This window comes from Palaemon carinicauda, chromosome 1, assembly GCF_036898095.1.
Source record: "Palaemon carinicauda isolate YSFRI2023 chromosome 1, ASM3689809v2, whole genome shotgun sequence".
In the NCBI taxonomy this organism is placed as follows: Eukaryota; Metazoa; Arthropoda; class Malacostraca; order Decapoda; family Palaemonidae; genus Palaemon; species Palaemon carinicauda.
Genome location: NC_090725.1, coordinates 277,803,292 through 277,816,111, shown reverse-complemented (window position 1 = coordinate 277,816,111; position 12,820 = coordinate 277,803,292). Strand labels below are relative to the sequence as shown.

The 12,820-nt window shown below is 37.9% G+C and overlaps 2 protein-coding genes across 2 annotated transcripts in view; both read left to right on the top strand.

The window, feature by feature from the left end:
* The window catches only part of RpL13A (ribosomal protein L13A), a 141,651-nt gene that overhangs the window by 53,096 nt on the left and 75,735 nt on the right, over positions 1-12,820 (top strand). The window lies entirely within an intron of this gene.
* Positions 9,385-12,820, top strand: part of LOC137656895 (protein NATD1-like) — a 49,854-nt gene continuing 46,418 nt past the window's right edge. Inside the window, exon 1 of the mRNA XM_068391279.1 lies at positions 9,385-9,632. Coding sequence (XP_068247380.1) covers positions 9,491-9,632 — 142 coding nt within the window. The 5' untranslated portion in view covers positions 9,385-9,490. The remainder of the gene's footprint in view (positions 9,633-12,820) is intronic.

The following is a 12,820-nucleotide window of genomic DNA, read 5'->3' as shown; positions in this document are numbered from 1 at the left end:
AAATAGCCGAGATCATACTTTGCTTTAGATTCAGCTCATTTCCACACCTATGTCCCCCTGCTTTAAATCACAGCTAAATCTGCTCTATTAGATGACTCGATGTTTATTTTGGGTTTGTTTCTATGCATGAAAGAGTCTTAAGTCCAGAATTGGAGATTCTGTGACTTCTGGTCTTGGTGGGGGTTCGTGTCTAAGAATTTCGTCTTCTAATATATGACAGACTTGACTCTAGAAAAGGTGCATGAAACCTGATAAGCCTCGTCTTTGAGAATTCTTAACTTATGTAGAGAGAGAGAGAGAGAGAGAGAGAGAGAGAGAGAGAGAGAGAGAGAGAGAGAGAGAGAGAGTTTGCACATGTGTGACAAAGTTACTAATGTCCAGGAGAATATGTCGAGACATCATCTTAATTTCCATTCGGGTACTCATCCATAAACCAAGAACTCATTACTCTACAAGTGAGATCTCTTGTATTGGCAACACATGAGCATTGTGATAAACCCGGGAATGAACCGTTATTGCTGCTATTTAAAAAAATATCCTCGTATAAGACAACGCCTGGTATCATTCGATTGTTTGCCCCGTAAGTAATGATTCATTTCTTACTAGATTAGATTATGATAATAAAAGTTGACATTAGAGTTCTTAAAGCAGAAAGATGAATAAGAAGAGAAGGATTGACTTGGTGATGATAATGTATCCATATCAAGTTGCGAACAAGAATAAATGAAAATATCTGAATACATAAGTAAAAAAAAACATTAAAAGGTAAACATTCCTTTCTAATCCATATACATTTTGGTATTCATGTTGAATCATAGTAGGTTGTAGGTAGTAGGTTGGCCAGGGCACCAGCCACCCGTTGAAATACTACCGCTAGAGAGTTATGGGGTCCTTTGACTAGCCAGACAGTATTACATTGGATCCTTCTCTCTTGTTACGGTTCACTTTCCCTTTGCCTACACATACACAAATGGTCTGGCCTATTCTTTACAGATTCTATTCTGTCTTCATACACCTGACAACACTAAGATTACCAAACAATTCTTCTTCACCCAAGGGGTTAACTACTGCACTGTAATTGTTCAGTGACCACTTTCCTCTTGGTAAGGGTAGAAGAGACTCTTTAGTTATGGTAAGCAGTTCTTTTAAAAGGACACTCCAAAATCAAACCATTGTTCTCTAGTCTTGGGTAGTGCTATAGCCTCTGTACCATAGTCTTCAGCTGTTTTGGGTTAGAGTTCTCTTGTTTGAGGGTACACTCGGGCACACTATTCTATCTAATTTCTCTTCTTGTTTTGTTAAAGTTTTTATAGTTTATGTAGAAGATATTCATTTTAATGTTGTTACTGTTCTTAAAATATTTTAGTTTTTCTTGTTTCCTACCTCACTGGGCAATTTTCCCTATTGGGGGCCCCTAGGCTTAAAGGATCCTGCTTTACTAATTAGGGTTGTAGCTTAGCAATTAATGATAATAATAATTTGTCAAGATGTCCTTTAGCACTTGAAGTGGACCATCGACTTTTCAATAACAGCCGTATAAGGAATTTATTTAAGTACGCTAATCTGTAGTATATTCAGATTTTTATGATAAATACCGAGTATTGAAAGATGTTCAATGATAATTAATAGATAAAAATTATTTTTCGAAGATTTTGTGCTTCGGTTAAAATGATAAACAATGTAATTTTGGCAAGTTAATTGGATTTATCTTAGAACGAGTTAAATTCCATTTATTAAACCTAATTTTGCCAAACACGCACCCACATATATGTGTATGTATATGTGTGTAATGGTACTTACTATTTCCTTATTTCCTTTTCTTACTGGGCTGCTTCCTTTGTTGGAGCCCTTGGGCTTGTATCAGTTTGCTTTTCCCGCCAAGGTTGTAGCTTGGCTAGTAAAATATATATATATATATATATATATATATATATATATATATATATATATATATATATATATATATATATATTGCTAGCCAAGCTACACCCTTATACACATACATATGTATATATATATATATACAATATATTTATATTCATATATATATATATATATATATATATATATATATATATATATATATATATATATATATATATACAGTATGTGTGTGTGTTTTTGTGCGAATACCTGTATGTATTATTGTATGAGTATATATATGGTTCTTGTTAATTAATTGTCTGCAGCTTTGTCTCAACAGTGTTAAGAAGGGTGTTATGTTGATTATAATCTGCATAATATTGTGTATATATATATATATATATATATATATATATATATATATATATATATATATATATATGTATATATTTACACACACCCGTATGTGTGTGCGTGTGAGCGCGTTCTATGTAAAAATTGTGCTGCAAATATAATCAAGAAGAAAGTGTAAAGAGCACATAGCATTGGATAGGATTAAAGTAATTGAAGAGAGAATAGATGAAGAGTTATCAATATTCCATGATAATGTTACGTCTTTGGGCATTAGAGGGTAGGAAGAGGAAACAGAAATAGTAAATGGTGATTGGAGAGGTAAAAGCTTTAGTAAAGGAAAAGTGGAGGTTGCCTTAGGCTATTTTGTTAGATAAAATAGATCATATGTAGGCATAGAAGATAGTGGTAAGGAGATTCAAGAAGGGAATGAGAAAGAAAAAGATGCGCAGCAAAAACCCCTGCAGGGTTGAGGAGGAGTAAGGGAATTTCAGGGAGATTAAAAAGTTGACTCTTACGGAAGTAAATTCAAAGGGAAAGGTTAATGAATCATATGATGAAATTTGTAAGTAGGGAGATGTTGTCAGATTTTAAATGATCCTAGATTAATGGCATGAATAATTAGAATCCTTATAAAAATGGAGGACAGAAGTGAGGCAGAGCCATGTGATGCAATACTTGGAAATGTAATCCTGAGATTGATGTTATCAACAGACCGTTGAATAATTAGTAAACTAAATGAGCAGGCAGAAAGACTGAGATATCCAGAAGTAACTGGTGAGTTGGAAGGTGTCCCAAACACTGCTTATATTCCTTTTGATTGGAGAGCAGTCTATTGGAGGAAGTTCTAAAACTGGGGAGTAGTAGCCTATACTCGAAGTGTTAGATCAACCAGGAGGAGAAGAGATCCTTTGATGGTGATTCCCGAAGAGCAAGAGGTCTTTCCACTGCGTAAATATGTTGGAACCCTACTGGTCATGCTCCATGCCCCTGATGATTGAATGAATTACTGGCAGCTTTATCGTGTTGGCTGCCCAGGTGCATACCTACTTGCTCAATCACGAAGAGTCTGTAAAACAATACCCCTTTGCTTTTAGACGCAAGTTATGGTGGTGTAGTATTTCTTCTCTTCAGTATGACTAGGTGTCCTGTCAGATCCTGTTAGGAAGTAGACAATCCTGTTAGCATTGCTTGGACTTCCAGTAGATTGATAGGTAGGAGGTGTTTGTTCCTGTGGACCACGTCCCCTAGGTGTTCTGGCTCCCCAGGTATAGCCTAGCCATTCTTGCATATGCCTAGGAAGAGCAGGATCCCTGAAGGTGAGATTCTAGTGAAATTCTCCATAGAGGGTCTCGTCAATCAGTCACTAAACCTGGTCAACCCCTGTTTCTTGTTCCATTGAAACCAGGTGATACTCCTAATAACCCTGGAGCCCATGTAGAAAGAGTTCTCCAGTGATGGGCAAAGTCTTAGACAATATTAACATCATCGAACTAGAAGTTCTTGGTCGTTTGAGAGCTGCTGTGCCACCTCCCTACATTTGTTGATGTGTTCAATGTGTTATCAGCATACTCTGATCCTCTATCATCTGCAATGCCATGGGACTATGCTTACAGATTGAACATGATTCTAAAATCGTGGCAAAAGAAAAGCCAACTGTGTCAGTCCTGGAGCATTACCACCTGGAGATTGAAAGGAAAGTCGATCATCAAGAAATCCCAAGAGCCAAATCTCATACAGGTAGACACTAGCATAAGTGAGCTTTGAAGTGGTAAATAAAGCCCTGAGGACGAGGTGGAGGTACTTCTTGTCAGGCGGAAGGATGTGTATCTAGATGAGTGTACCCATTAAGTTTACAGAGTGAAAATTTCTTTTTCCTGATAGCAGACCACACAATACGTGTTGTCTTCATCTCGAGCAGAGTCAAGGAAGGGTAAGATTCTCGGTTCGTAGGCCCAGTCAACTTTTCCTTAGGAGGAGTTGAGTGTGTTATTATTATTATTATTATTATTATTATTATTATTATTATTATTATTATTATTTGCTATGCTACAACCCTAGTTGGAAAAGCAGAATGCTATAAGCCCACGGGCTCCAACAGGGAAAATAGGTCAGTGAGGAAAGGAAACAAGGAAAAATAGAAAATTTTAAGAACAATAACATTAAAATAAATATTTCCTATATAAACTATAAAACTTTAACAAAACAGGAGGAAGAAAAATTGGATAGATTAGTGTGCCCGAGTGTACCCTCAAGCAAGAGAACTCTAACCCAAGACAGTGGAAGGCCATGGTACAGAGGCTATGGCACTACTCAAGAATAGAGAACAATGGTTTGATTTTGGAGTGCACTTCTCCTAGAAGAGCTGTTTACCATAGCTAAAGAGTCTCTCCTGCCCTTACCAAGAGGAATGTGGGCACTGAACAATTACAGTGCAGTAGTTAAAACCTTGAGAGAAGAATTGTTTGGTAATCTCAGTATTGTTAGATGTATGAGGACAGAGGAGAATATGTAAAGAATAGGCCAGACTATTCGGTGTATGTGTAGGCAAAGGGAATATGAACCGTAACCAGAGAGAAGGATCCAATGTAGTACTATCTGGTCAGTCAAAGACCCCATAACTCTCTAGCGGTAGTATCTCGATTGTAGTATTCTCCCTCCATGCTCCTTCTGAACTAAAAGGTTTACTGGCTGAAGTGTCATTTAAAGTCAAGGCAAAGATACCAACTGTATGCACCCAGTGGTCGGAGATAGGAAGCTGTTTAGGTTGGTCCTGAAGTGGCTTCCATGATAGCTTACTTCAGATCAGGCAACAATGTTCCCCTGCCCTCTTGCTGGAGTCTTCCATTGGGTCTCTGTTGTCAGTGATGCAATTGCTAAATCAATGGATAGTAGAGAAGGTCCATCTCCTTTAGAACTTCAAACCTCTATTGTTAAGAGAGTGCTGTGCAGGATCTACTTAATTGGTTGGAGTGTAAAGGGTTACTCAGTTTGGAGAAATATGACTTGATCCTCACAAAAATCTGTGAGGGAAAACCACCAACAGCACTATAAGGGCTGGTTATATCTTTGAGAAGTCCCAAAGTGCTGATGGATTGGTACAGTCCTTCCCCTGGTAGGTGTTGAGGTTACCTTTGGAGGTCAGTGCACTAAAAAATGAGTGCAAAGACCTTGATAATTATGAACTAAGTTGTAAAGATCTCTACAATGAACCAACATAGGGGTGGGGTCCATAGGATTGATGATTCTCTTGAAGTCCTTTGAAGAATCCTGCCTACCCTTAGGACATTCGCCAGCAAACAGAACAGGGTGATCTCCTGTAGAGGGAGAGGTGATGAACGAATGTTGACTGGTCTAGCTTGATGACTGAACTGCTTCTGGCTCCCATGCTAAGGGACATTAAGTCTCTTACCCTTTGTAGAACAAACAGAAAAGTCTGGTACCACACAGGGCATAGCAGCCTGCCTTTGATTGGGGAAGATCCTTGCCGAGATCCGTGCAAACACAATGTGGCATCTCGGTGCTTGTACAAGTGCTGAGGTCTGATCTGAGAAATCACCTGTTCCAGTCCATATTAGGAAAACGAGTTGAGAGATCTTGGCATCTGGGAAAATCTCGGAGTGTAGGAAGATCTCATGTACTGGACTAGTCTCTGCATATGGGAAGATCTAAGTTGTGGAACAATCTTGGCACTTCAAAAGCTCTCGAGCATTGAAAAGGTCAGGAACATTTAAAGATCTTTGGATTGGGAGTGCTGTGAAGAAACAGGTAACAGGTGACAGATGTTCAAGTTCCTTTGCGACTCGCAAATAATGTTCACTTGAAGAATGAGCGTAAGTTCTGATTGCGGGACCCGATCACATGATTGCCTATCGGTCAGTTTTCGATTGTATAGCTTCTTATCTTGTGGAGAACAAGCTTGAGGAGACCTGCCATGTTAGGAAAGAACTCTATCCTAACATTCCCGTGAAGACAAAACACAAAGGGAGAGACTATAAAGAAACCTCAGCCCTCATGCTGGTAAGATCTCACAGCCAGTGCAGCTACTGAGAATATCATAGGCTCCTCTTCCACTGGTATCATAAACTAGAAAAGATGGAACAAAGCAGATTCCAGAAGTTCTGTCACCTGATGGTGACTTAAGAACAGGCTCAGGTAATACCGTGAGGTGTTCAATCGCATAGTGTCTGAAAAGTGCTTAAATACTGATCAATTAATGACTGCTCAAACAGTTGTGGAGCATATTGAGATTGGTGGCATTATGGAAAGAAGTGTGTGGAGATTAGTAGAGTGAAGATTGTCTACTTAGTGAGCGTGTGCGTAGTGATCATGCTTGTGCGTGTCGAGGATAGATATCTTGGAGAACATTCTCATGTAGAACTGTCATGTTGAGAGTGGTTAGCTGGGATGAAACAGTTTGCTAAAGTCACCACAATGGCACTGATCATTGATTGAGTGCTCCACCACTCTCTTTTTGCTGGGTTGTCATCTCTGGAGCTCTCTGAAGAGGGAAGGAGATGTGAGCAGCGCCTTTTATCCTACATAAGGGTGTGTGACCTTGGTCTCGTACAGGTAACAGGCTTGTGAACACCTGTACTGCATACCAAAATGTATTCATGGGGAAGGAAGCCTTCCTGATATTAATGAGGCAAGAACATGCTAGTATCGTCTTGCCAAGTGAATAATACGTTCCTGGTACGTACTGGGACAGTTTTTTTTTTTTTTAATATTGGTGTCACCAAAACTAACCATGGTAGGCAAAGGGCGAGGGTGGATGTCAACTTCCTGACCTGTGCATGGTCTCGCATGAGACTTGGCACCAGTAGCAGAATTGTGAGCTTCTGTACCTCGTACAAACACACCTTCCCAGCTTCCCAGTGAGGGTTGGATTTTGGCACAACACTGCTCTTCCAACAAAACCATGCAGAGCAATTGATCAGTGTCATATGAGATTCTACCAGGTCAGTCGTCCTGTACTTTGGTGACTTAGTCCTTCTCTTCAGGGCAGTAGGCGTCATATCTGAAGGCTCAGAAATCAGTGAGGAAGATAATACAGGAACTAGTAAAGTAATTGGAGAAAATGAGTGAGTGCACATTTATCATGCTTCACTGATATCTTCCAGGATAGTGGAATGGGCTTGGGACCAGAGGGAAAATGAAATGCTGATTCTTCTATCTGGATGAATAGTATTTGGCTCATGTCTGTTTCGGAATGAGAAGGTGCACAGGTAGCGATCGCAGTGATTTCTGATACTATTTCCCAGTGAGGAAAAGCTCTGAGATCAGTAGATCGTACAGGAAGGGGAAAGAAGGAAAGAGCTCTTCATTCCTATTATGTATGTTTGCTCATTCTTATAAAAAGCAGATAACAGGTAGCAGACCTGTACTGAGTACTGATATGTCTATTCGGGGAAGGTATTGTTCCGAATACATAGTATCTCACCTCACAAATGAGGCAATAACATACTAGGGTCATCTTCTCTGAGTGGGTACGTCTCCCTACCCACTGTTTCCCCCGTGGGGAGAGAAGTGGTAGGAGTCATATACACGCGATGCCTATCGATCGGTCTCCCTGGACTTCTTTGATGACGTCTTTTACTTGTTACTCTCCTAGATTGATTGATTGATTGATTTGGATTTTTATGGTACCCTGTTCTCCTTGAAGTTATGCTGAAAACTATCGAAGATGAGAAAGAAGAACTTGAAGTTCATCTCCTACAGACTCATGAAGGTCGAAAGAGACCACAGCAACACATCCAGGTGATACATCTTTAGCGACTTTTTGTGGACAGGAAAACACTAAGGGATAGCAGAAAGGCACCACCCTCCCCCTTCATCTTAGGCGGCAACAGAACTCTTGCTGTGATGGAACACAGGTAATGTCTAAGGAGAACCAGCTTTCATGGGTTTACGTTGTCATCGTCTTCGTAAAGTCACACACTTAAGGGATGAACAGCAAAAGATATGCTGTCTGACAGGAACAGGTATGTTAGATAATGGCAGGTAGCTCAGAAAACAATTATAGTTATCAGCAAACACTGCTTTTCCTTTGCTTCTTTCATTAATTTACGTTAAGTACATCCATTCAATATGAAATTAAAGTAAATGATTAAAACAGTATGGCACTGTGTTTTAAATAACGGATAAAGTTAAAGTGAAGGTTATTATTCTACCTGACAAGAAGACGGAGCCAACCCTCCATCCACCAGGTAGAGTGGTAGACTACTCATGAAAAGTATAAATAGCATCTCCAGCAGGCTGCAACCAAAAATCTTTTATATGCTCTGCCCACCAGCACTAGGAATAGCCACCACTCAAATCCTCTTTGCTCTGCTGTGGCTCACTTTGCTCGCAGATAGATAGTCTCTCATTGCCAGTCGGTTCTATTCCAGCTTTGCCAAAGTCATACTTCTATTAAAGGAACAAGTTTGTATTCATGTTGGAACAAATAACTTGATTTTAAATTTTGTTGATAATTTTGAGTGCAAAGTATATTATTCTGTAACACTTTTAAATCTTTATTCATAAAATGTATCATCATGGAATAACTGGGTTCATTTTTATGTATTGTGGCTAAAATTTTGTCAACTATTCATTAAAAATCTAAGATTGATATTAAATTTGCTAGCAATGAATCCACCAGGAGACTATTTGACAGCATGGACATAATTTTCGTAAATTTCGTTCATTAGACAGTAACGAAAGTTGATGAAACGTCAATGGGGGATGAGGAATTGCGAATTCGAAAATATGTTGATTTGATCAGTTTGTCTGTGTTCTCACTTATCACACAGCAATGAATGTAAAGTAAATAGTACATTGAATAAAGCAGGTAAGTGAAATTTGTTTGTAGATACAGCCTAAAATGTCAAACTTTGAAGTGGTAACCTAAAGTTCTAACTAGCTTTCTTGGGTGTTTTTACATACTTCTATCCTAATGATTATTGACATCCCGGCCATGGTTTGTCTTTAGGTAAGTAAATTATTTGGTATTTACACTTTACATAACTTATATAAAACCATTGCTGCTATCAGTAGACGCTCACATAGAAAATAGAGGTTGTTAAAAAGTAACCTATCGTACCTTTTCACCCCAAAATAAAAACAACAAAATTATGGAGAGCAGTTACATAGGCAACATCTGAGCCTTACTACGATTACTATTGTTTACATAACTCAGCTGTTGTTATCAGGACTGTCAGCTGTTCAATGAGTTAGAATTCGGACTGTCTATTCACATCAGCCCACGGTTGAGATACTTTATCAGCCCATCATCATGAGTGGTCGTTATGCCCTTAGGTCTCTTTCTCAACATGCAAAACGTAATCTTGGTACAAGGATGTCATCGACAGAAGTTGGAGCTTTGCAGGTTCATCATGACGAAAGGAATATGGAATTTTACATAAAATTAGGAGATGGTAAATAACTTCTTTCAGAAGGCTAGGCCTTTATTAATTACTGGGGGTGTATGTATGATAGCGGCCACCTGTATGTATTATTAGGTTAGTTGATTTCCATTTTCTATTGAACGTGTGAGGAACTGACCGCTGATATACAAAGGCTCCAATTACTGTATTAAAGTTTCAGCACTACGATCTTGTCCTTCTTTATGAAGGGGAATTATACATTTTTTCTTTGATACACGCTCAATCCCACCAAATAGCCAGACCTGGCTCAATTGTTTACCACGATGGTATTTTCATTTCACAAAAAATGTTTCATCTATTTTCACGATATTATCGGGACCACCAATAGGTTCCTGGTTATACAACCAGTTTAGCGTAAATTCGGAACAAAAACTACGCCAATCGACACTTGTCCTGGTAGAAAAATGCAAAGTGTGAATTACTGTAGCATGGTCCCAGCTTTTTTGGACGAAATGGCTCGCAAACAGGACAATTTTCCATGCTGGCACGCGTGCATTTTCGAGAAAAGTACCCTTGAAGATGCTAACACTGTAAGGACACTGTTTTCTTTTCTTTTTTTGAACACGCACATAATGACCACAATAAAACCTATTTGATTCTTGGAGTAAAGCACATGGCAAATTGCAATATTTGCACTAAACAGAAATAGGTAAAACGCCATGAGCTCGCAAATACTCCAAAGTGTTGGGTGTATTTAACCAATGTTCGTGAAAAAATGCCCAGGAGTTTTCTTCTACTTCTGTACCGTTACACGTGATTTCGACGGCGGCCATTGTACACACACTTCTAAAAAATACGTCGTTCCGGTAACGAGGTCACTGTAGGAAAGAAGGTACAAGTAGCCCAATTTAAATCTCTTGGTGGGGTCGGCAGGTAGGTAGGAAGATGTCGGCCAATCAAAACATCCGGGGGTCAGTTTTAATTGGTTTATTTTGTGGACAAAGGCGTGACCTGGCCGAGAATTTGCATGCGATTGGCCCAATTTAAATCTCTTGGTAGTGTAGGCCTGTTAAAACAGAAACACTTGGCGCGTGCGAGAAAAAAAGAAATTTAAAAGCTAAATATGAATAAATGTTTTTATCGTAATGACTGTTATGTTTAATATCGTAGAATAAGAGGAAAACGAAAGAATTTAATGAGTAAATAAACTATGAAATAAGCAAGGCCATACTTGCGTAGGAAAGAAGGTACAAGTAGCCCAATTTAAATCTCTTGGTGGGGTCGGCAGGTAGGTAGGAAGGTGTCGGCCAATCAAAACATCCGGGGGTTAGTTTTAATTGGTTTATTTGGGGACAAAGGCGTGACCTGGCCGAGAGTTTGCATGCGATTGGCCCAATTTAAATCTCTTTGTAGTGTAGGCCTATCAAAACAGAAATACTCGGTGTGTGCGAGAAAAAAAGAAATTTAAAAGATAAATATGAATAAATGATGTTTTTATCGTAATGACTGTTATGTTTAATATAGTAGAATAAGTGGAAAACGAAAGAATTTAATGAGTAAATAAACTATGAAATAAGCAAGGCCATACTTGCGTAGGTTATACTTGCGTAACCAAAATAAATCGCATTAACCTTGGGGAGCCGATGATGGTAAGTAAACCAGTTATTACTGCGACTACTACTACTACTACCAAGAAAGAGCAAACTGTGAACTGGCGAGGAGCTTCGCGTGGCATGGTTCAGATCTAACGGAACTTAGGAAAATTTACGAAGTAAGCTAAACTATTTCTTTTATTATCACGGATAATAAGGTCTGAGCAATATATTTTTAATGTTTTAAACTAATGTACTACTAATGATTAACCCTGGATAGGTACGCTCCTCGGACACCCCTTTAAGGGTATACTCGGACGCGAACGACCCCGACGCCAAAAAAAATTCTTGAAAAATCAGTTTTTGCAGTAACCTCTTTTTTTCTTTTGCCCAAAAAAACTTCAATGAATGCTTAAAACAACTGTAAAGATAAATACTACTCATCTGCAGAAAAACTATTTATTATAAATATTTTAAAAAATTAAGTAGAAAAAAAAAGACCTGACATAAAAATTCATAAAAAAAAAGTTTATACATATATACACAAATCCTTTTAGGAATTGATTCTTGAATGTTTAGGACACATCTTGATGTATTTTGGATGAAGTCAGACCCATGGAGGTGAAGATCTGAAATGAGAAAAAAAGGGTAACTTTTTTTGGCCAAAAAAATTTGTCCAAATTTCATGAATTTTTTTGGGTACCCAAATGAAATAGGAAGTGGCTAATTTTTTTTAGGGAATAAACATATGTTATCCTAAAATAGAAATATGTAAAAAAATCTTCATTATTTTGTAAATTACATTTATATCAGGGGCCATATCTAAAGGTAATTTTTTGAGTACTTAGAAATTTCATAAAAAAATACATATATTTAATATATAATATGATATTTATGCAGGTAAAAATATACCAAAATATCACAAATTCTATAGGGAACAAGAATATATATAGATAGGGCAACTTACGCTTCGGATATGTCCACAAAATGGCCGCCAACCACACTGACTCAGACTCCCTAATCTGCCACTTGAAATGTAGGAAGGGTATGTCAATTTCAAGGTGTTATTTACTAATCTAATTATTATTAGATATGCATAAAAATTGTATGGTGGGTTGCTGGATAATTGTCGATTATTTTACGACTATAAAATTAAAATTCTGACCCAAAAAAATTTTTTTGAAGGGAAATAAAATCGAAAAAAAAAACAAAAATGTGAAACAATATAATATTTTAGCTAAAAAAATTTGATGATATTCAATCAAAAAAGAAGTAAACAAAATTTTCCGACAAATAAACATCTAGAGGAATCATTGCTCTGTGATAGTTCCTTAGTACGTAGTAATTTTGAAAGAAATGGGAAAAAACGAAAAAATGGCAATCACCGGAAAATCGAACACATACCAATATATACGCCATATCTGGCTAAAAAAAAATAGGCATGGGTAGCCAGATCATCTAGAAACACTTTCCAACACTATAAAAATATAAGTTTTGCGACACTACTTACCAATTCCTTACGGTAACATGACTAAGCAAAAAAATGCAAAACAAATAAAAAGGGGCACTTGCGGAAAAATGGCTAACATTCTAATATACGGCATTTCAGAAAAAAAAAAATTCAGCCACGTGCTAGGCAAACCATCA